Below are 24565 nucleotides of genomic sequence, written 5' to 3' on the forward strand. Positions count from 1 at the left end.
ATTATTGACATCACACTCATAAAGCAAGCTTTGGAATCCCTACCGTTTGCCCAAAGAATTAATGGCTACGCAGAATTGTCCCAAGTTCTCTGTCTTCTCCCTCTCAACTCTGATCTTTCAAAAGAGCTTTTGGAGCATATTCCAGAATGGTACTGTCCTATGGGACAGATTCTAAAGCTAATTTCAAAAAGTTTGCATCAGGAATTTTGCATCAGGCTAGCCCTTCTAAAAAGGCACTACAAAAAGTACAACCATTTTTACTAAGATTTCTGTGGATTCAGTATTAGATGGAAGGTCCTGCGTTATTGAGAATGAAGGGTTACAGACAAAAGTAAAGATAACGGTAGCAGTATAGAACAGAATTCTAGCTACTACAGTTCAGCTACTAAGTTGTATCCTGTATATTTATTCACTGCCTATTGTATGCTGCTCTAGTGCCAGCACTATTAAAGCTGTCCGCTTAGCATCAGTCATAGATTTAGACACAGGCCTGTTCCTCCATTGAAGCACTTATTGTTTAATTAATGACAATTTATATTGTATGGATTAAATAAAATATGTCACCAAACTGCACTAGTAAGGTCCTGCATGCTATTGCAAAAGCATGCTTCATAAAGAGCACACAAAGCAAAATAATGAATTACATTTTTCATATTAAAAATAAAGTAAAACAGAAATATAAATACAGAGCTGTATTAAAATTTGGGTTTGACTTTTAAAAAAAGCATCAGCCCAGTAAAACTCACAGAACTACAATGTACGACACAAGACGGGGATGATACCACAGACACCACAGACATGGAACAGCATGTGTTGGTGTTAAAACTTACAGGCACGTAAACTGGTGGAGCAATCATTAACAGAGACAGAAGAAAGTGGGAAGGCTCTCTCAAGGGTGTCCATGTTACTATGTACACTGCCTGACATGCAAGAGCAGTCACGCTCAGAGCGTCCGCAATCAAAACAACATGCCAGTTTCATTCTCTTGTAGATGGACATCTTGGCTATAACCATGTGTTGGATGGGAGGAGAGGAAGAGCAGCAGGTTAATGGCAAGGTTATATATATAACAAGGCAGCTGGAAGGTAATTTAAGGGATTTAATACAGGCCTTAGTTTATGTTAACAGTCTTGACCCAGGAAAAAAGAATGCAATGAGATTATTGATAACACTTTGGCTGTACATTAAAAGTAGGGCAAAAGATAAATTGCTCTTTATTTCTGTTCAGTCTTAGAGGGTGACCGCAGACATGGGGAAGAATTACTGTTTACAGTCAAGTGTTTGGATCAAAAAAGAACATAGTAAAAGCAGAGAATCCTAAGAATATTTTTTTCCCTTGGCACAATTAATACTACTGGGCTAAAATGAAAAGAAAAATCTGAAGTTGCTAATCCATTAGATATTTTTGGCCTATCCTACTTCCTGTAAAAATCAAAGGCTTTTATGTATCTATCTATCTATCTATATATATATGTATGTATACACACACAAAAACACACATACACGTATATTCTTACATACACACACTCACACGTATACATTATACACATACATACATATATATACATATATATAAATACATTTGTTCTTAAACATATGCTAATAATTTCTCTGTATTAAACTGTGCCAGGGAACTCCTTTATTGCAATAAATTACACATTACTAAAGAGTTACAAGATGTTCATAAAATTTTCTGAAAAAATTTACTTCATTTACATTATATCTTCAGGAATTCAAATTAACTCTTGACAGAATACCAAAATTTGCCCATATAAGAGACACAACTAATAATGGTAAATATGCTTGACAGTAAAATCAGTTCACAAATAAGGCATCACCAAAAGCACACAGAGCATTGGTCCCCTGAAACATGCTGAATCAATCATTGGCATGTTTTCTGCTCTGGATTCAAACGTAGATGGAGAACCAAATAACTGAATGTAGAATTAGAGGCTAATTCCAAAAGGAGTGCCAGGTTAGATTAGAACATTTCTATCCTTCAGTCATCTGAAAGGCCTTGTTATATATTTCTAGAAACATACAGCATCCTATTTTATAAATGCACGTGTAAGTACCATCGTGCCATTTTGTATGTTACCTGAATCACAGGGACGTTTAAGTCTGGAGGAATGCAAAGGCCACTTAGATTGTTTCACATGTTGCATTGAACCAACACTTTTGGTAATGGTTTAGATTGAACTGACTCAATTATACTAAAAACAAAACAGAACACTGACAGGCAAAAACAAAACCTTAAAAGCAAATGCAGAAAAAAGGTAATGTTTCTCTGGCCTGTACCTTCAGTTTAGGATACCTTTTTTGCATTATGGTAATAACATTAAATTTAAAATAATTTCTCTTTTTTTTTTTTCCAGTTTCTTAATGCCACAGTCACCAGGGAAGAGGGATTGAAATTGCTCAAATGGGTCAAGTCCTGTTCTAAGGCCTTGATGACTTGCCATACAGTATACTTGTCAAGCAAGGGTAACATTATGATTGTGGAAAACAGGCATTGAGGGAGATGAATGAGTGATCTCTTCAGCAGTGACTCCATTCCTCTAAAACTTTGCTCACATGACTAATGCCATGTTCTTTTAGCATCCTAGTAGAGTTATCTTACAGCTGTTCAGAAAGTCATCATGCAGCATCAGGCTTGTTCATTGCATGGTACATCATTCCTCAGAGCTTGGCTTTTAGTAAGAAGGTTTCCACTGCAGCTTTTGATGCATACACATTCAAACTACTAAGAAAATTCAAAACAGCATTTGTTTTCCCATGGTTTCCCTCTGTCTAACTCTTCCCAATACATTCTTTAAAGTGGAAAAGTTGGGCAGAAAAAGAAAAGTGAACTATGTTACCAAAAATGTGGAAGTCTTTCCATTATGCCTATGTTATTATTTTCACTTTAAGGAAATGAAACAAAAATAAAGGGCATTTGTGAGACACACGAACAGTAGGTGAGGTAAAAGGCAGGCCCATTTTGTATTAATTATAGCTGTTTTGAAGGACTTTTTCTAATCAAATGCTGTAGCAAAACACACTGCTCAGAAATTCTCAACTGCTATGTCATTGGTTAGTAACAGTCCCTGGTTTTCATTTACTTGTAGCCATATCTTGTCAACAGTCAATAATAGGATAGGACACATTTATGAAAATTAAATGAAATCATCCTTAAGGGCAAAGAGGGTTGGGAAGGAAAACTTTTTGTACCATTTTCATCAGACTTAAACCAATGAAGTGGGAAATTTAAGCCCTTCTGTTCAATAGGGGAAGGACTCCATGGCACTTCTCAAAAGCAATGCCCTTTCAGGGACTGTTTTTAACTATTATTATCTGGTGTTCTGGAGATCATGCATCATTTTGATATTTCACATCATTAACATGCAGGAAACAGGCTTGGACCTGGAAATATAAGTAGCAGAAAGGACTTGCTATAAGGGTTTCAACCAGTATATAAGCAACTGCATATCAGAGCAATACATTTTGGAAAGAAAACATGCTGTTACTCTTCATTCCTTTTATACAGTCATTGTTACATTCATACCAAATACAATACTTATTTTCTTTTAAATAAAACAAAACATGGATTATTAGTAGGGATGACTAGCGACAAGATCAAAGACAAGACAGGAATGGTTTTAAATGGTTCAGCCACACACATACCATTTCCTCTAAAAGTTCCATGAACAGTAACAATAAATGGGAATCATCAGAGAGACAGGGGGACCTTAAGAACAGCCTCTGGGTGGGTGTTAAATTCATTTGACACCTGTAGCACCTGTGTGAGAATCAACTCATTTCTATTCATAGAAATGTTATGGATGTTGAACAGAACTGTTATTTGCAACTAGTGAAAATGTAAGTTGGGACATAAAGGAAATTACTCCCTGATTTTCAATTGAATAATAAATGGACAAAAAGGAAGAACAGATCCTTCTACTTAGTATGATGACAATCCCACAGCATTTGTAAAATTTATTAGTAAAAATATCAGGGGAAGTTATCATGGACACGGAAATCAGACTACTTAAGTAATTTACTGACAAAACAAGGCATGTATGAACTTGTCATTTTCTGATTTGTTAAGAGCAAAAGGAAAGCAAAATTTCTGTCAGTTCCTTATAAAGTAAATAAATACTTTTAAAAACTTTTTTTTGTTGCAAATTTTCTCAGAAGGCAACAGCCTTCCGTTCTAACAAGGAAGGAATGTGCCTTAGATGTCTAAGCTTCTAGCAGTACCTTGCTTTCTGATCTCAAAAACTCAAAAAGTCCAGTCCAAATTTCTGGATTGTCTGGATCTGAGTTATTACTTAGAGTTCACAAACAGTAATGGGAAATATTTCCAGCTGCAAAAATAAGCAAAGGAAACTGCAGATTATTCTCTACCTAAGATGTCAAGAAACAGCTCCTTTTTTTTTTTTTTTAAAGCAAGCAGAACAACGTATCCCTTCATCTTTGTTGAGTTTTGTTTGGGGTTTTTTTTTTCTTTTCTTTTTTTTTTTTTTCCTAAGCTATACAGTCTACCCAATCCTCGTGTTCCACCCATCGCTATAGCAAGTTTTCCTTGTGACCTCAACGGTAACAAAGAGTAGATCTACGAGGACATCTAGTGGATCTCTCTGAGATAACAGCTGGTTAGGAAGGTAATGAACTGGAGGTTTCTTGACCAGCAAATGGCAAAAAAGGTCCCACTACACTTAAGAATTGAAATGCATACAGTGTCATTTCAATTCATCAAGTTCTAATGATCCACACTATGAGTAAAACAACAGCAACATTAAAGGACGACCAGACTGATATGATCGCCTTTTAGCAATGCTGGTTAGCATCATGAGACCGAAATATTGAAAGGACTTCCACCAGCACAATTTCAGTTTTCTGAAAAATACAGCAGCATATCTTAAACTGTTGGTGAGAATTTATTTTCTCTTGACACAACAGGCAAAGCTATCTCTCCCTTATTTAATTTTTAAAGAACAACTTCAAGACCACCAAGTCAGCTTGTTCACTATCTTGCAATTTTTTCAAAGGCAATTGGTTAGTTGTTTCCTATAATTCATGCGGTGCTGTTCTTTGTCAAAAGTGTAGAAACAGCAGGTTACCTGAGTGGAAATTTTGCCCTATTTTAGTAGCTATAAGAATGACTCATGGGTTTTGAATTAATGGCACATTTATAGACCAATTCATTTTAATTTTCAAATCAGATCATGACCTTTCCTTCATTACCTTAAAGAAGACTCTCAGCCAGTGTACTCTCAAAGCTAACTGCATTTCTGAACAAACTGAAGCTATTGGGGAAATGGAAAAAACATGTCAAAGCTACATGACCTTTTCTTTTTTAATACTCTCTTAGCATGAAGAGCTGTTTTATTTGTTTATTTATTACTATTTAAACTAATTTCTCTGGTCCAGAAAATCCTCAACATAGAAACATATTTTAAATAAATACATTGCTTCAAAGAAATCCAAATCACTTCCAGTATTTTCCTTCAAAGTCAATAGGATTCATCATTTTATCCCTAGAAATTAGTTTCTTTCTGGTTTATTATTAAGTACTGATTCTTATCATGCTGACCTGTTTCACAATCTGCTTTTCTGTGCTGCCCTATCTTTCTTCTGTGTCATTCTGTTGGCTGAAAAGAGATCTTTGGAGAAATTTCTATTCTCTGTTTGAATGCTTTCTACTGCAACAGGATCTCAAGCCTTTAGTGTAGTTTGCAGGCACCACAATAAGATAAATAGTAAATAATGATGATCCTAATGACTGTCATCACAATTCCAAGGTGGCTAGCACTTTATCATGCAAGTCCAGGAGTGTCAACTCTTCCTTGATTCTTTGCAAGATCCTGCGGTGTGTACAGCTGAGAGGGAAAACACTATCTCAATCCTGATTAAAACCTGAAGTGTCAATAAATTCAGAATATCTGGTAAAATGTTGAGAAAGTCTTATAGCCTCACTTATTTAGAATAGCTGCAGTTATACGGTATGGTTAGCAGCCTCAATATGGCACAGTAAAGCCTCACTGCAGCTATGAAATATTTGATCCCTCTTGCTGTTTGAAAGAACAAGCCCATATAATCCCAACACTGCCCTATAAGCAGTACATTTCTTTGCAGTGCTTTTATTTCTAAGCAGCAAATTCTTTCCATGTCCCAAATGCTGTGTTTATTTAAATTATCATGACTGTACACTCTAACAAGGGCTGACGAGACTTCATAGATTCTGTACACTTTAAAGTGATATGACTTAGATTGACATGAAGTGGTCTATAAAGTTCATATTCTATATATAAGGTAAAACTACAGCTTAGGTCCTGAAAAGTCAGCATGGCTTTACTCATGTAATTAATTTCAAAACAAGCAAGCTGGGGAAAATAATCACTGTAGCTTTTTTTTTTGTTGAAGATACCTGTAGGTTTATACATTAAAAGTTAATCAAACATTTAATTCATTGTCTGGCTTTCCCCCATCTCCTTTTTTTTTTTTTTGCCAACGGGGAGAAAGGAGTTAGATAAGGACAGTAAAAGACTGCTGTGTTGCTCTTTGTGTCAGCTATGCAATGGAAAATACCAAGTAAAAAAAAAAATTTGAAGATGGGTCTGACAATGAATGGCACTTAACCAGGCAAACAGTGCTATAGTGGCAGTTACCCCAGCCTAATCAATATCCCTAAAATTTCATGAGATATCTCTCGAATCGTTTAAAGGAAATACTGTTGCCAAGATGTCTTTTTCAAATAGGGATAAAAAAAACAAGGTTGTGGAAAAAAAGGGGCAAAAAGCTGGAAGAGGGGAAAACTGCTGTATTTTCTTCAACATCACCCTAATCTCCATGGGCGTAAACGATGAGAAACTTGTGGGTATGACATCACTGCTACATGCAACATAAATAAAGAAAAGAACCAAAATACTGAACAAAAATACTCTCTGCTAGAGAAAGACAGGTTGGACCGCACTCTGGGCTACAGGGAACCCATTTTTACTCACAATAGATCACTATCAGTGTGCAGTTAAAATATAGTAGGGGCCGTGTTCCAAGGCAGCAAGAGGAAAAATAAATCAAAAGTTTGTCAATTGTCATAGATTACAAGAAATTCCTTCAAACACATCAATGTACACATGATATGTCCCCTCTGGGGTTCAGTCCCCACCGTTCACAGCAAGCACTATCACTGGAAAAAATATATAGAGAATTAGACCATAGCTGTTGCACAAAATGAAAGAAACAGGAGGAGTAGGTCATCCAGTTTAGAGATTTCATCCCAACATGGCTGCATTTTATATAAATATATACATGTATTTGGCCCCTTGCTGCAAAAACTACAGTTAAATGGAATTGGAAAGAGATTGAAAACATTAAAAAATATTAACAATCTGTGAATAAGATTTTCACACAAGCATTTCTCTGGACAATGTGACATCAGCATTCATGTTATTCGGGGAGTGGGATGGGTAAGGAGAAAGGGATGGCAAAGAAACTGCAAAAGGAAAGTGAGGTTACTTTAATTATCCCTGGCCTTGTGGAAATGTAATGATCTGCCCTGAATTATTAATATTAGGCCTAACAGGTTTGGACAAATGACTATGTAGGTCAGACTCACATTTAGACCCCAACAACACCACAAGCTAATGTTCAGACAGTATCTAAATTGATGTGCAACCTCAGATGCATTATTAAAGAATGCGGTTTTCAAGAGTCACAGGAAGCTGCATTAATTAATGCCACCATAATTAAGTTTTCCATGTAAAGATATTCTTTCACATTTAATTCATCTGAATGTGTCAATATTTTTACATACAACCTTTCATTTCATCTTACACCTTTTCCTCATTCAGCTGCCTCTAATTTCCATGTTACTCACTAATTAAAATATGTATTTATCATATAGGACGACATATACGCATGTGTGACTATTTGCAGTGTCTTTGAAAATCAAATTAACATATTAGCTGTTGACAGATCAGTTGACAGTTTCTTAATTCAATAGGGAAAGAGTTTTCTCAATTTATGCTTTGTTTTGTTTAGACTGCATTTTTAAGACGAATGATTTGTGTAGCTTACAGATGGATAACATAGTTAAGATTTTTCAAAAGTGATTAGTGATTCGAAAGCTAAAGCTAAGACATTTGATGTGAATAACAGTCTGCACTAAAGACTTACCTTTAAAAAAAAAATAATCAGGTCCCATAAATGGGATTTCAAGATTGTCATCAAAATTTGAGAGATCAAAAATCACTAATTACTGTTGAAATTTTTCATTTAAATTTTTTGCTGCTTGACAGAACTTAAAAGCAAAGTAATTGTACTATTCCTAATAGTTGTGAGCGTGCTCCTAAGTGGAAGCTGTTCTCAGCTGTACTGAGAGCTGCCAGCTATCATCGTATCTATGACCATATGTGTGTGTATGTAGGAAAGGAGAGGGGAGAGGACAGATGGGGGGAGAGGTAGAGGGGAGACAATGAAAGGGAAATTTAAGATTTTACTCTCACTGACCATTTTTTTCCTTTTTCACCTGACTCAGAGGATTCCCTCCTTAGTGTTCAGTGCTCACTGCAGCAGCTCTGACAGCTGTCTCTTTCTTCTGCCTCACTAACTCCATCATTTTGTTTCTTCATCTGTCCAACACCCTTTCATTTATTGGACTGATATGTGTGACCATGCCACTTGCAACATTTCCTAGTGCTACACACAGAAGTTGTCACTCTCACCTCTCCATGGCCCTGCTGCTGGTAATATATCCATAGTGTTGGCTGGATCACAGGATACTCTGTTTTCTCCCCGGTTTCCTAGTACTGAGGAGGTTACATTGATTCTCATTAATGTATAATAAAGGGCTCTTGCCCTTTATACCGTGAATTCCCGATTCCTATCTTCTAACACATTTAAATGAAAAGCACAGATGTCACATTAAAATGACAGAACTTTGGGAATTATTTTTTTTTTTTAATCAGCACGTGTAAAAAGCATACACTATGTGAAGGAGGAGTAGAGGAGAAAATACGAATAAAATAGGTCTTTTTTGATAGAATCAGATAAAATTAAACAGGTAACATAATTCTCTTTAACTGTTGGATAATTTGGAAAAAAGATTGGGTTTGAGAGTTACAGGCACCCCGAGGCATCTGTAACTGGCTCTACCAGAACTTACTCAGCAGCCTCATTGGCTTTGGCAGCAGTTCAAAGGTCACATTCTCACATGGATAAACTGTTCTTGAACAATTTTTTTCCGATATGTTAGGCAATGCATACATTCCTTCCACATCAGGCATGCTTTCCATGTGCTTTGCTCTCCTTGTGGCTACAGGGAGGATAAATACCATTTTCTGTCAGTGTTTCAGCTGCTTTCTCTCAACTATACTACTTTGTTCCACAGTCCTGTTTTTTGAGAGGGAGAGGAGTTTCTTTAAAAACTCTAGTGACACATTTTTTCTTTTTAAAATCATCTTCAAGAATTCATCAATTTCAGGCACCCTTTAAAGGCAGAGAATGTCCAGTTTAGGCTTTCTTCCATCCTCTACACCAGTGCAGTGATAACACTATGATTGGATCTATAAATAAAAGAGTTTTTTCCTTTTTAAAAGTAATGGTAAAATAGACATGATCAAATACATCTGAGCTCTTTCAATTTACCTAATCAGTACTTTTGAACTGAATAATCTTTTTCATGGGAGAATACCATGGAATGCACGTAAATATTCAGATACCCATTGAGAAAAGGATCCCTAAATCCTTTTGATATCAGTATTACAAATATGCATGGGTCAAACACATCTTTAGCCAAAATGTGGTTCTGATAGTTCCTGAAAAAAGTCCTTTCAAAGTATATATAGATAAAATGCCAATTTCTATAATTTATAAAAATACAGATGCAAAGCCTGATCTCAACTCCAAAACTCAATGATTTCTTCATGCAAAATTTTCCAAACAATTTAAACAGCAAACCTAAGAACTTAACTAAGCCAAATATTAGCATTACAGCTATGGAATCTTCTGAAAGGATATATGTAAGAGGCACTAATATTTAATTTCTTCCAGACAATCACTTCCTCCAGTAAAACCGATTGTTTATTTCAATAATAATTTATTTCAATAGTTATATGATGGAATATTATTCCTTAGTTTCTTCTTTTATAGAATCATGTTCAGCAAGATAGACAGAAGTTCTTTGCAGAAAACTATTGAAATTACTGGATTTCTGCATGGTATAAATGAGAGCAGAACTTCACTGTTAGCTCGTTCTTAACTCAGAAACTTCCACAATTAGATCTAGCTTGATTTAATTCTTCAGGTTTTGTTAGCTTGGACCCTAATGGAATTTTTAATGATGAAACAGGTGTGAGTGGTGTGAAATGTAATAAAAATATATGGACTTCAGAAATGCAAATGGAACTTACTATGTTGCTGTGCATTTTTCTTAGCTTTTCTGTACCACTGTCTAAAACATGTAAACACATGTACAGATATCCTTCAAGGCTGAACAATTCATGAAAAGGAGAGGAAGGGAGTGATAGAAATATTACTTACGCCGTTTGCAGCCACATTTTTTTATCCTTTTGGGATCCGTGATGTCATCATGACAGGCCTTGCAGTAAAAAAATGCCCTAGAGAGACAGAATGGAAAAACTGACACATTTCTTAATCCATATAAATGAAATTACCCCCATATTTCCTCTTGTTGCAGTGCCAAATTAATGAAACATGCCAACACTAATTTCCTTTAATCTTTGAAAAGGTTTAGACATTTAAAGTAGGAAATATTTGCTGAAAGACCATTAATTTCAAACATAAGACTCCAAATTAGTGTTTCTTTTAATATACTTTTATTTGAAAAGTAATCAGGAGAACGGATGATAATTATGACACAGTGTATCAGTTAATTTGTCTTTTACCTTAGAAAAAGTAGCATCCAATGAATTTTGTTATGAAAATACATATAGATAATGAATTCCCTGTTCTTATCAGATATAGCAGATTTGAGGGGTTTTTTAAAGGCTTTCTAGCACCCTGGGCCAATTTTTCAGCCTGGTCACAAGCAGGACTTCATTTTGGATACAATGAGAGATTGCAATTTGATCAACGTGACAGTAACATCAGATCTGCTGTTTACCAAAAAAAACCTCCCAAACAAAACCAGAAAGGAAAAATCCACTCATAAAATAAGTTCCTAAAGGAACATATAAATGAAAGAACTGAAATAATCTTTATTTAGACTATTTGTTTGTCCTCATCTGAAAAAGCAGAACCATTTTGGTTTTGAACAGACAAAAGCCAAAATTCCAAACAAAAATATGCATTAACAAGGTGAATCATCTAGGTTTCCATTTAATATTTTTGCTTATGAACTTCTACTCTTGTATCAAATGGCTCACCACTAGGTGAAGCACAAGGAGAACTAAGGAAGTGAGAAAGGGTAAACACTTGACTTTATATAAGATTAAAACAAAATTCCATTTAATAAATATGCATCAGACTGCCCACAGGAGAGTTTAATCATGCCTGTCAAGTCAACATGTCATGTAAGGCTGCTGTGACACATTTAATGAGGATCACGCAGCTGGCCTCTAGCTGGACAGTTACAATTTATGAGAGTTCTTGCTGGCACAACAAATTAAATGTACTTTTTAACCTGCTGTAATTTCCCTGTACTTATCCATATTCAGGATATGTCAGCTCCACGCCTATCTTCCCAACCCTCTCTCATTGCAAACTTCTGTCCTGGTTTCAGCTGGGATAGAGTTAACTGTCTTCCTAGTAGTTGGTACGGTGCTATGTTTTGAGTTCAATAAAAATTGGCAGTAAGAACCAAAGCTGCCACTTTGCAACCACCCATGGATTTTGCCGACAGTACTGGATGGTTGGATTGCTACAACAGTAGGGAAGTCACTGGAACAGAACAATCTACAGTCCAAAATATAAAAAGAAAAATAAACAATATTAATACACAGCCTCTGAATAAACACAGCCTTTGGTAGTTCAGCTAGGATGATTGCTACTAATCTTTTTAGATTAATTAGACAGTGTCTACCACAGGTGGAACTATATTAAAGGAAATGTTCAGAAATATGAACTAGATACCTAATTCAAATGGTTAAGAATTTATCTAAGTTATTTTACACCTCTGAATAACAGCCCTGGTAGTTAAGCATCCCATCAGGAGAAAGGTAAGCAGGTCTAACATATGAGATATGGACCAGAGAATAAAAATTTAAATTTGCGGCAAGACCTCACTGAATGTTATTAACATTTCTAAAATCAAGACAGCATGCAAGCTACTGATGGAAGATGCAAGTCCTAAATGTAGCAGACTTAATTTGTCTTAGAAGCTTCCAAGAGGATCACTCTCAGACTGTGAAATTGCCTTATTATTTCCAAGAAGCAAAAGGTAAAATCAAAAAGCCTTCTCTGAGCATTTGTATGCTTTGCTGCAGAAAATTTCTAGTCTTCAAAATATTCACCTTCCACCAAAAAGAAAACAAACTGTCTCCAAAGAAATGAGAATAAAATATTTTTCAAACCATGAGCCAGTGTCAAGCCATAAGCAAGGAGGAGAAAACTGCCTCCAATTTTTACAATTTCTCCCCAATTCACCTTTAAGCCCCTGTATTGAACAAGAATCCACTATCACAAATATTCCTTCACAAAAATACATGACATGAATTGGACATAGGTCATTTCTACAGATCATGTTTCTAAAGCCCACTGCAGAACAAATGTCCTAAAGAGTACCTTCAATCCTATGTGCAAAATCAAGAGCAAACACCTGAAGTGATTGCTGTAATTATCCTACTATATAATTGGGTTGAATTAAGTGGATTTGAAGCATGTGGATTTCTGATGTTAGTACTAACATGTAAATCAATAAAGAATAATAAAGATGCAATTCATATAGTCTGTATTACGTTTAAACACTCAACATTTTACATGAAGCTATCTATCTAGACATAATTGTTTCTAGGCATAATTGTTTCTAATGTGAAACTATTGTTCTAAAAATGGGAAAGTAATTCTAGCAAGAAGAGTAACTGAACACTGCATGTTATATTTCATTGTGGAATATATATTTCATAAATACAAATAGCTTTAGCTTGAAGGACCTGAAATTTCTCCATTAGCATGTAACACAAAACGAGAATAATTTAATTTGAATTTCAGGTATATTACATGTTTAATTCTACTTTATTAAAAAATCCTTTTTTTCCCCTCCAAAAGACCTAAATTTTAGAACATTTTTCTGACTCTGATTCATAGCTCAAAAGGGTGAAATCAACACTTTACATAATGGGCTTTGCTAGTTGAAACACATCTTATAATCACTGGCTTTGCACAGAACAGCTAAGAAATGTGGCAAGGGAGGCAGCATGTTTCTAAACAAAGCCTTCTGCAAAAAGCAAGACAGAATTGGGAATTTTGTTTCAGCTTACTATTAGATAACACATGCTAGATGAATGATGTGTAAAATTTCTCTAAACACATTAATAACAGTCAACTTCTCCCTGTTAAAAATGCTATGCCAGGTAATTTTTACTTATAGTCAGAAATAATTTCACAGGAGGGTGTAAAATGCCTTATAAATGAAAAAAAGCTAGCATCTCAGTAAAGGAATGTGAAGACAGTTCTGTATATTCAACTGGAGAAAACCACCAGAGAGGAAAAGAACTATATGCTGAAAGGCAGTGTACCTGAGGCAGTGCTGGATGCAAATACTCGAGAGATGGTGCTAGAAATATGAGAGGACAGGAGCACTGCTGTGCTGTTCTGCATGCTTCACCCAGCCAAAAACTATCTTAGCTCTTTCAAAGAAAATAGAATTCAGGTTCCCAGTGACTTCACTGTTCTGATGTTTTGACTTTCTTTAAATATTTGTGGCAAACATGCATTGCTTAAATACTATTTTCACTGTAATTTAATCATAAAAAGTTTAGGACTTAGTAAAGGTTATCATTTGAATATTTTATCACTCTAAGTATAGGATTTAGTTAAAATATCTAACTGAAGAACATCAAGTAAAAATCAGATTCTTGATAGCGTGACTTACAACAAAAAATACAAATGATGAGGAAGCAAATATTCCTTTTCTTTTTTTTTTTATCTTACAGACATTGAATAATAATTTCTTTTAAAAATAATTTTCTCACATTGCTTTTTTATTCCTTCCAAGCATATTATAATCCTAATAAACAAGATTTGGTCCTAAACACAATACCATAAACCCCCTTTTCATTCATCCCAAATCTAATACAGCCAAGTACAACGAACCTGTGAAGTTGTCTACAATGGTTGGGATATACTGCACTGTTGCAATGTGATTTATTATTATGAAGTCATAGAGTATGTAGTTCCAGTAAAGAAAAATGAAAAGAATATAAATAGTATTCTGCTAATGCAGTTACTGAATTAATACAGTAGCTTGCTCACATCAAATATTTGCTGACGTCTATGTAAATAAGAACTACTCTAATCCTGAAAGTTGGACAAAACTATAATCCCTGTCCTCTCTCAAAGTAATTCCACTGAAACAAATTAATTCTAGAGAAATCAGATCAAAACATTTTACATTTTCTAGTAGGACACAGAAAAAAAAGCCTCTTCATTTCTTTTCACATATGCTGTAAAATTATTTCATTTCCTTGATATTTAGGACTGTAGTTAAGAAAACGGCATGCACACATTTGGTTCACTAGAGTACCAACTCATTTCCCCTGAGAATCTTTAAACAGGTAATAACAAAAATTAGGTGAGGTGTTTACATGTAAAGAAAAAACAGAAATTAAATACTATTTGCTTAAATATAAAAATATATGAATTACCTTTTTACTTCTTTGGCATCACTTGCAATGAAGAATCCTAAAGTACCTTCTTGAATCTTGACATGGTTTCCAGGATTGATTAATATACTGCTCAGTGAAACAAAAAACAAAACAACAAAACATAAGTTTAAATTACTTTAAACTGAATGTTCCAAAACAGATTTATTTGGTTTTGTTATAGGGGACCCACTAGTTAGGAAAGGCTGCAAGGAATTTTTAAGCCATTCTTCCTTGAAATTTCCAATCAAATAACAGTTTCACATGCTTTTTACAAAAACTTAAGTTTGAGACAGTCACATGCCTCTGCCTATAATCACATAATTTAAGTGTTTACATCTGTTTTCTTTTGTTTTTGCATTAAATGTAGAGTATACAACTATACAAAATAACAAAGCCTCTCAGAAACATGATGTGTGAAGCTGACCATTTCAGCTTTCTTGCTCTGTCATGCAAAGTGGTGAAAAATTCACAATATGGTGAAAAGGGAAGAACCAGCAACCACCACTCAGTAATAATACAAACTACCATTTATGAAGCTAAACCCTTTGATGCAAATTTTTGCCAATTACTAGTGAAATAGAATGTTAATGGGACCCCTATCTGGACATACAACTTTGTTGTTTAAAATAATAAATACACACATACACTCAAGGGGAATGGTACAAGACAACCAGTCACGACAGCTGAAAATACATAAAATGAATAGAAAATTTTTAAAACACTGCTGTGCAGCCATGGAAGAACAAAAATAACCCAACCACACTGAGAGAACAGCCTCAGCTAAATTTGATAAAGGAAATTATAAACTGCTATCAAGAAGTGAGGTAGTCCATGTCTCTCTACGAAGTTTCTTTTTTATTTTCATAATAATTTTAACACTAGATTTTAGGTAAGGCACTTTTCAAAGAACCAAGCTAAAGAGAAATATACAGATGGGGTAGATGTCAATATATTCTCCAATAAGTTTTATTAATGTGTAATACAACTAAGATTTTGACTTGCTAAAACTTAATAGAGCTTGCCAAAAGTTCTCTCTTGTCTTTTATTAAAGCTTAGCCTTTTTAAGTAAAAATGTAGTAACAGCATACATGCAATTTAGAGTAAATAAAGACTACCAGCAATTTAAACGCTTGTGGATTTAGCAAAAATTGATTTTGGGGAAGTATTTACATACAAAAACAAATAAAGCACATTTCTGAACAGACATACATTACTAAAATTTGAAGACCAAATCTTTTATGTTATTGTTAGAAGGGAAATTGGGTCTCAGCAGATCTCTTATTCAAGATGTTATTTATTATCCATACATTAGTAATAAATTAGTGTGACAAAAAATATACCTGAAAGCTTTATAATGAGCACATTGCTTTGCCTGATTACACATGCCCACAAGGCCCTATGAAAAGAATATGCAGGCTGCAAAATAAAGTGCTCATGAGTTTAGAATTAAAAGGTTGGTCATACAGCCATAATTCAGCCCCCATTATGTAGATGTTGATGATACAATTCTTAATTTAATAGCCACAAACTGCTTTTTTTCTCACAATCTGGAACTTCATTCAGTGGTGGTTTACTGTCATTACTCCAGGCATGGCTTCATGTAGTTTATCTTTCTTTAAAATCAGCATCATATTTTGCTTATGTGTTTTTCTGCAACGTTCATCACTATAGCATGCAAAAGATTCAGAAATACATAATTTATTTTACAAGAAGAATGAAGATATAGTATTATCCCATTTTACAGATGAGAGATTAAGTCACTATGAGATATAGTAGCTAATAATTTGGGATGCCTACAGGCCATTTTTTGCAAGCATTTAGCATTGCATAGCTCCACATACACCTTCTAGGGACTTTTGCTGTAAGTAAGAATGCTCAGCATTTCCAAAAGCCCAGCCTCTGGTTCCCAAAATAATAAACACTTAATCAGAGGTCATCTGTAAAAGGTTTGGTTTAAATTATTAGCTCACTCTCACACAGATATTCTGTGGCAGAGGCTGGAACAGAAATTAAATCTCAAAGAAAGCATTTACCCAGATATCCTTCCTTTTCCTTCATTCACAGTTTCAAGCTTTGCAACAAAAAGGAGAGGAGAACTACAGAAAATGGAAGTCATCACCACAGAAAGCAGGTTCATCTCCACAGCACACTTCAGTAGTATTGCAGAAAATGAAATGTGATGGTGTAAATAACACCTACATTATGCACGCAGATAAATGGGATGAATTAAATTTGCACAGCTAAACTTCCCATCTTTTGTTAGTGTATTGGGATTAATGGTTGCACATGCAACCAAAACATTTACCTAATGCAGTTTTAAAATGCAACTTCACAGGTTTTAAAATGGAATAAAACAGACAGGAAAAAAACCCCAAACAACCCCACAAGAATTTCTTCATATGAAACCAGTCACTCAGGTCACAAACAGGTTGGAAAATTGTCACTTAAGCCAACAGAGCACTTACTAGCTGTTACAGAGATACCTTAACAGGCCATCACTAAGGGAGATGAGACATCCACTCTACCAGTACACTCACAGAAAAAAAGTTGAGAATGGCCTATCTTAAGCCTGGGAGTCTATATGAGCCTAGATATGTCACTTCTCAAGAACCAGGAGAGAATCTTTCTGCCACTAACTCTCCAAAGTCTTCCTGCCAAAACTTTCTATCATGTCCGTAACTGCATCAGTGTTTCAGTCTCCACCTTTCCTCTTCCCTGTCTGTTAGTCCTTCATCTGCCATTATGCTGAGAATTCAGCTGTTAAACTCAAAAATCTTCTATAGATGCTAGTCTCATTTATTTCTACTATACTGTTCCTTCTAAAACATGCAAAGACTTGTAATATGGTTAGGGGTGGCTGTTTTTCTTAGGTACAAATGGGTACTGCTTTGTCAGAAAAATACTTTTTTTTGCCCTTATTTCATTCTTTGCCCTTAATCACTAAAATATTATAGCTTTTCAGTGAAAACAGATGAACACATTTCTTTACATAGACCCACCTTTTTTTTTTTTTTTCCTCATCCCATTCTTGGAGATAGATAAACCATACCCAAACTGTAAAAAATCCTACTAAAAGCTCAACAACTCAAACTCCATAAGCTGACTAACTACTAGTTATGTATATGTTCACTCCCCCTCACAGAACTTAAAATTTAACAAAGTAATAAGCAAATGAAGCAGTTCTTTTAAGAGGCAGTGAACGTCATCTTAAATCAGAAGTAACTGGCTTCATTTAGGATGTAATGTATTGTGAGCATGATTTTGTATCTCAAGGTTTTCTGAGACACATTAAATCAATTCAGATGGGTCAGTGTATAGACTTTATTTTTGTCAGATCTTATACTTCATTCACATATACTTATTTTTACAAAAACAATGTATTTATAGCCACAAAACATAGATGTGATCGCAGTTAATGCAGTATGACCCCAGCAGCAAAATCTTCTGTTGGGAATAAAAATTAATTTGCCCCATCACTGCTATTGGCAAAGAGTTACAGCAAAGGCTCATAAAGCTTTGGGTTTATATACATGCTGATATTTAACCAGAGCAAAATCATGAGCAATTTCTACTGACTCTATATGGATTTATTAAATATGCTGCTTATTAAAGCAGTGATTGAATTATTTCTTATGAGACCTGTAGTGTCATGAGCTAAAGTTATGCTTTGATAAGCGCTCACTCTAAAATGTACAGCAAGGGAAATGTTTTGAATTAAAAGAATAGCATCTAGGGAACAAAGAGGACAGAGAAAAATAAAACAGGCTTATGAGCATACCAAGAATGCATCCATCAGTTATTTAGAGATGCATGTATCTGTTTAAGTAGCTCATGAAAATATGCACATATATATATCCCCACAGTTGAGAAGATAAGTACATGGCAAAGTAAATTGGAGTTTTAAGAGAGAAAACTTCAGCTAATGTCTCATTTTTATGTATCTCCAAGGCTGGGGAATTTTGCAGATAAAGGAAGATGTAGGAAAAGGCAAAAAAGGACAGAAACTCATTATGTTTCATAGCAATATCTATGGCTAATCCATACGCATTCTGTGCCACACACTGGAAAAAATGCTGTTGAAAATTACATCCCTGATTTTTCCAAATATGTTTTTATCATAAAATACAATTTGATTTTTTAATCTCCTAAATCAGCTCATGAAATCAAGCAAGAAATGCCAAATACTTTAAAAGCTTCTGAGGTCTTGATCAAATTTTATAATTTTGTAACTTTACTAGGTTAGGTTACCTCAGAAACTAATCAAGTAATAGCAAGCTCAAAAAACTTTTAGTCACAATTTCCTTAACAATTCCAGTACCAGAAATACATTCCTCAGGACAAAGCATTTCATGACAGCGGTCACATGTCACTGCAAAAAAAAAAAAAATTATCTTTTGCCTTGCTTGCTCTTTCATACATGAACATTTAGAACACATGGCAATTACAGCCATGCAAATTCAATATGTGTAAATTAAATATGATTTAATGTGTTCAATGGGAATTTAATGTAATTCACCAGCATGAACTTTGAAGAAGGCAGTTCCATTACTCTGTGATAATAGAACAATTTGTATTGTGGAACAGAATGTGCAGTTTGGAAACCTCTGCTTTACACTTATCTGACGTCTAGCAAAAGTTAGTCCATTTGCTAAATAAGATTCACTTGGTGACTAGATGCAAGATCATGCATCTAAGAGCAATGAAAATATCACACATCAAAAATGTAGAAATCACCCTTGAATTCAGTTGTACTCTCAGGAATCATAGAATGAATCATAGAATAGTTTGGGTTGGAAGGGACCTTTAAAGACCATCTAGTTCCAACCCCCCTGTCATGGTCAGGGATACTTTTCACTAAAACAGATTGCTCAAAGCCCCATCCAACATGGCATTGACCACTTAAAGCTCAGGAAAGAATCAGGAACAATAGTATCTATACAGTTGAAACTGAGTTCTCAGACTGACTGAAATATAGGCAGGTGATGCACAAATGGGAATTAGTGCACATTTGAGATGCACAGTTTAAAAAAAAATGAAAAATTCAAATGCAGTCAGAAAAATTCTGGAGTAAGACTTATGGATCTCTTTACAAAGATTATTCAATGAAAAGTTAAGATAGGACACGATGACTTTTTCATATGTCAGTGGAGAATAGATATATCTGTTAGCAGCTGTGTTAATTTTGATCAATTTACTCACTTGTTGGATTGTACCTTTCTGATGTTTTAAGTATACATGCTACCTTCAGTATAATACAGATATATGTAAATATCTGTTCATCCATTCTTATTTACCTGAAAAGTACCCCAGAACACGAGCATTGCCCAATACCTCTTTGCTAGTGCATGGATGATTGACTGCACAATACAACAATATTGTGATCTAGATAAACAATACCATATTATGTCTTCCCTTAAAGCATTGAAAGTGAGCTAAGGTTTTGATTACTATTTGCAGGTCTTCCATATTTTGTTGAACTTAAAGATATTTGATGGAGAACCTGATAGTTGGACGTTTGAACTGTAGGACAATTTGTGAACTGACACTTCAGGGCAGGAATAATTCCCCCCAACTATTTATTTTTTATTCATTTCTGCTGTTGAGTGATGCTTATTTGCCTCCTGCTTTCAAATATCATACATGTTGGACTCAAATTATGTTTCTTTTGTTGAAACAACAATTAGAAAGTTTGATGGCTGATATCTTTTCATGTTATTAGAATATATAAAATATTATTTCTAATAAATTTTCAGTATCCAAGAATTTCAGTAGAGGATAAAAAATATTTCCTGTAGCTTTCTATAATATTCAGCTACCTTCTATGTGAACCACATGAAAAAAACCAACCAATCAGCATTAAGAGTCTGAACCATCATTATATTGGTAGGCCACTTGCTAAGTGGCATGGCTCCACAATTTGCTTTCCACAGCTTGAAATTGAGTAGGTTTCCATTATTACTGAAGTTGTAAATGGACATAACTTTGAACTCTTAATATAGACATAGCATTTATACAGTAGATGACTCTCAGATTTGTATAACTGTCAGTCTTCTCTGAGGAAAAAAAATGGGGGATCTCATTAAGATGGAAGAGGTGCAGTAAAAGTCTTAACACTGAGCTGCCAAAGGCATGTGGAGATGCCCAGCAAGTACGGCACAGAAAACAGGCAAGGGTAACAACATTTTAACAGTACTATATGAAGATTAAAAACTGGAAGATATAGATAAGGTCAATCGGTAGAGACATACACTGGAAGAGTTCTTTTAAGAATTTTCCTTGTCAGCAGCCTCAGTTATGTACTATTCTTGTTTGTTCTTACTTTCAAGGTTACATTTTAGACAGCACTCAAAGTGGATTCCATCTCATCTGTCTTAGAATGGAAGCTGCTTTCAAGAACTGTCTCTCTCTTCCCTTGCAATCATGAACTAAGCCTGGATAATAAACATCTAACGTTTAGATTGATAAAGTTAGGTGAGATTAATCCCGTTATCAGTGACCAATTGAACAGTTCATCCCTGCATCAATGAAACTTGTCTGATTCAGTAACACTCCCTTTTTTTTCTCAGATTTATGGCTACCTTTGTAACTGCCATCATCCTTGTCTAAAAAAAGAAAAGATCAATTGTTGAATTAAAGAAACACAAATGGCAAAATTTTGACTAAACAAATGACAAAAGCTGTAACAACTCTGTTTTAAACCTTGTGGTAGATGTACTGTACCATTCCCCATGTGACTGAAACAGTAGCAATATCATCTAGTAATCAGGAAGATATAATATTCTTTAAGTACTACTAATACATTATCTAAAAGATGACTATGTGGTATTACTGACTATAGCTACCACATTTTTAAATAAAACCAGATATTATTCTTGATTGTTTCATGCCATGCCCAGATGAAATGCACCACTATTAGCATAATGGCCTTTTAAAATGTACCATGTCATTCATGCAGCTACAGAACTAGAATTATAAAATTAGTTTGAGACAACATTTTTTTTTCAGGGTATGTCTTAAAGTGGAGTGTGAGGGTAGGTGCGCAAATCCCACAGTAGGAGTTGCGTGCATACCAGCTTCACACTGATTGTAACTTATAAGCATTGCTTCTTTCTTCTGGGCTCTATCATTGACATTAATTCAGATCCATATTGCTCTACACAGAAAAATCCAGTAAGACACTAAAAAGAATACAAGGCAAAAGACACAGTGCACATTACATGCTACAGTATATTAAAGCTTAATTACTAAAAGCATATAAAAGGTTGCTCCCAGGAGTTCAGTTCTTTACAATAGTAACTACTAAGTCATGGTGTACAGGATGTGCATGAGGTATTTTATTGGGGCATAGTCCAAACTAGTTCAACGGTGCTGGTGAATTCAATACACTTTGAAACAATTAAATTATTCCTTCTGGTTCCAGAAGTGACTGATTATCAGTACAATGAAGCAGCATAATATACTTTATTCTGGGAGCAAGCAACTTCACTTGGTACAACACTTCTTCATATTGCTTATCATGCCAGCGTTAACATGCCTTCACCACAAGATAATATATACTTAAAAAGCAAGAAGCGAAGTAGAGGTGCAACAACTGCAGATCCTTGAAGATGCTAAGTGTTGCAGTAACTTCTCTGCAGTTGGATCATATCAATAATGCCAAACTGACAGGAAGCCACCTCTCTTTTCACACATCTACTCAGAAACCACAGGAGAATTAGACTAAAAATTAAATAAACATAACACTAACAACACACGCAACAGAACAGACACAGAAAGTAAAGTTTGGAGAGTATGATGAAGAAGGAAATTGAAATGTCTGGACAACAAGAATGGGTATCCAAAGAGCACCACTGACAGTCAGACAGACTGCTATAAGCAGTTAGAAAAAACAAAGCTGGAATGGGGAAGAGAGATGAGGAGAGGAGAGGATATGGAAGAGCATGCCTTATTTACTTCATCCAAACCAATAGCAGCAAGATAGAATGTAGACCAGAGAGGGGCTCACAGCATGGTATACCAAAAGAAAATGCAAAACATGCCATCCCAAAGAAAAACCAAAACTGAGAAACAAATACATTTGGTAACATCTTCATAAATGAGCTTAATAAATGTCATTAAAATGAAAGTGACATATAGTACAAACTATCCATGGCACTTTCACTGGAACAGTAAAATAGCTTTGATGAGTACTGTATTATGAATAACTGGGCTCAAAACAGGACCAGCAATGCAAAGAATCAGGTATTTGGTTGTTGTTAATGGAAGGTGAGGCTACAAGAGAACATGAACTACTGTATTGTAAGACGTGTTTTGAAGGAAGACTCTGGGGAAAGAAGGACATCAATGAAGGTGTGAATATGGAGACAATATGGTAGCACAAGGGCTGGTAAAGACAAAATATACATCATCACGATACAGTACAAATGAAAAAAGAGGAGGGGAGATGTTAACAGTAAAGTCTACTTTTCAAATGCAACAATCTGTTACACCAATGACTCCACAAGGGGACAGGGGGAAAAAGCCTAAAAAACTTATACTGTTTTATTTTGTACTTCCTGCAAAGAAGTTAGTGCATGAGTCACGAGAACCAATGGAGAGACAAAATGCTATTCTCTCTCCTCTTTGAGATTGGGGGCTCATATATAAATATACACACAGATATATATATATACACATATAGACAGATGAATATATATATATATGTATATATGTGTGTGTATATACAGAGAAAGATAGACAAAGATGTTATCTTCCTGCGTTCTTGGCAAGGAATTAGTCCTGAAGTTAGAAGGAGTGGAGGTAGGATTGAGGTTGGAAGGAAAGGTAACGAAGAGGGCATACCGCTTTCGGCTTCTGCAAACGACAAGAAAAAAATTGCAAATCAAACACTTTGATAAGAAATCAACTGACACCAAAGCAAAAGCAAAAAAACCCTTTATTTAAAAGTCTTCAAGGCTCAAAGGTTTTTCTGCTGAGAATGAGAACAAATATATGGATAGACAAAGAGAAAAATTAACAAGAGGAGTAAACACGGGGTGCAGGAGGGAAGAATCCTAGTTGGGCTTTCCTTCTTGCTTAATCATGTGGAAAAAAGAAAAAAAATACAGGGGAGAAAGGAAGGCAAAAATATATCTAAAAGGGATTTCAGATGAGGTGTTTGAATGTCTGCATTTTGAACTGGTATTTTTTGCTATCTATTCAGCAAGCTCTGCTGGGACATTTTCAGGTTGATGTTCTTCATGTTCCTTTAGCATTTTTTCTACAGAAGAAACAAAACCTCTCTACAAATGAACTAAGAAATACCATTTTTTAAGCTAAAGTATTTGGCTTGCATCAGGGACAAAAAAACTTATTTAAGAAGTGCTTCCTGCTCTTAATAACTGATTATAATATTCCCTGATACTAATTAGAGATGAAGTAATGGCTAACTCATATTGTGACCTGGAACTACTAAAGTGCAGACCTTAGTAGCTGATCCGCTAAACTCAGTCATGTTTTGTAAATTCAGAGGTTTCTGTGATAACTGAGCAGTAATTTAAACATAAGTAAATATATAAATGTAAAGGTAAAAAAAGAAATATATCTAATCATGGCTGATTTAATTAATCTTTAAGATACCTTGATTAGAAACAGTTGCCTAAAAAGATAAACATACTATAGATACTCTATCCATTATTTGAAAACGAGTTTGTGTTTATCATATCTATGACTATAATACCTGTATTTAGGCTTGAAAACTTTTAAATTCTGCTTTAAGT

At 34.9% G+C, this 24565-nt stretch overlaps 1 protein-coding gene across 14 annotated transcripts in view; it reads right to left on the minus strand.

Annotated features, from left to right (window-relative positions):
- Positions 1–24565, minus strand: part of KCNMA1 (potassium large conductance calcium-activated channel, subfamily M, alpha member 1) — a 523274-nt gene that overhangs the window by 95249 nt on the left and 403460 nt on the right. For 4 of the 14 annotated variants that reach the window (XM_010567822.1, XM_010567821.1, XM_010567826.1 and 1 more), the window contains exons 17-18: positions 14808–14894; positions 10525–10601 (exon numbers count right to left, since the gene is read on the minus strand). In XM_010567822.1, coding sequence (XP_010566124.1) covers positions 10525–10601; positions 14808–14894 — 164 coding nt within the window. Of the gene's footprint in view, positions 1–830; positions 1005–6986; positions 6996–10524; positions 10602–14807; positions 14895–23648; positions 23661–24565 lie in introns of all 14 variants that reach the window. The other 10 variants (XM_010567818.1, XM_010567817.1, XM_010567823.1 and 7 more) reach the window with 5 other exon arrangements.

Source organism: Haliaeetus leucocephalus, unplaced genomic scaffold (genome assembly GCF_000737465.1).
Source record: "Haliaeetus leucocephalus isolate CR32 unplaced genomic scaffold, Haliaeetus_leucocephalus-4.0 Scaffold229, whole genome shotgun sequence".
NCBI classification, from domain to species: Eukaryota; Metazoa; Chordata; class Aves; order Accipitriformes; family Accipitridae; genus Haliaeetus; species Haliaeetus leucocephalus.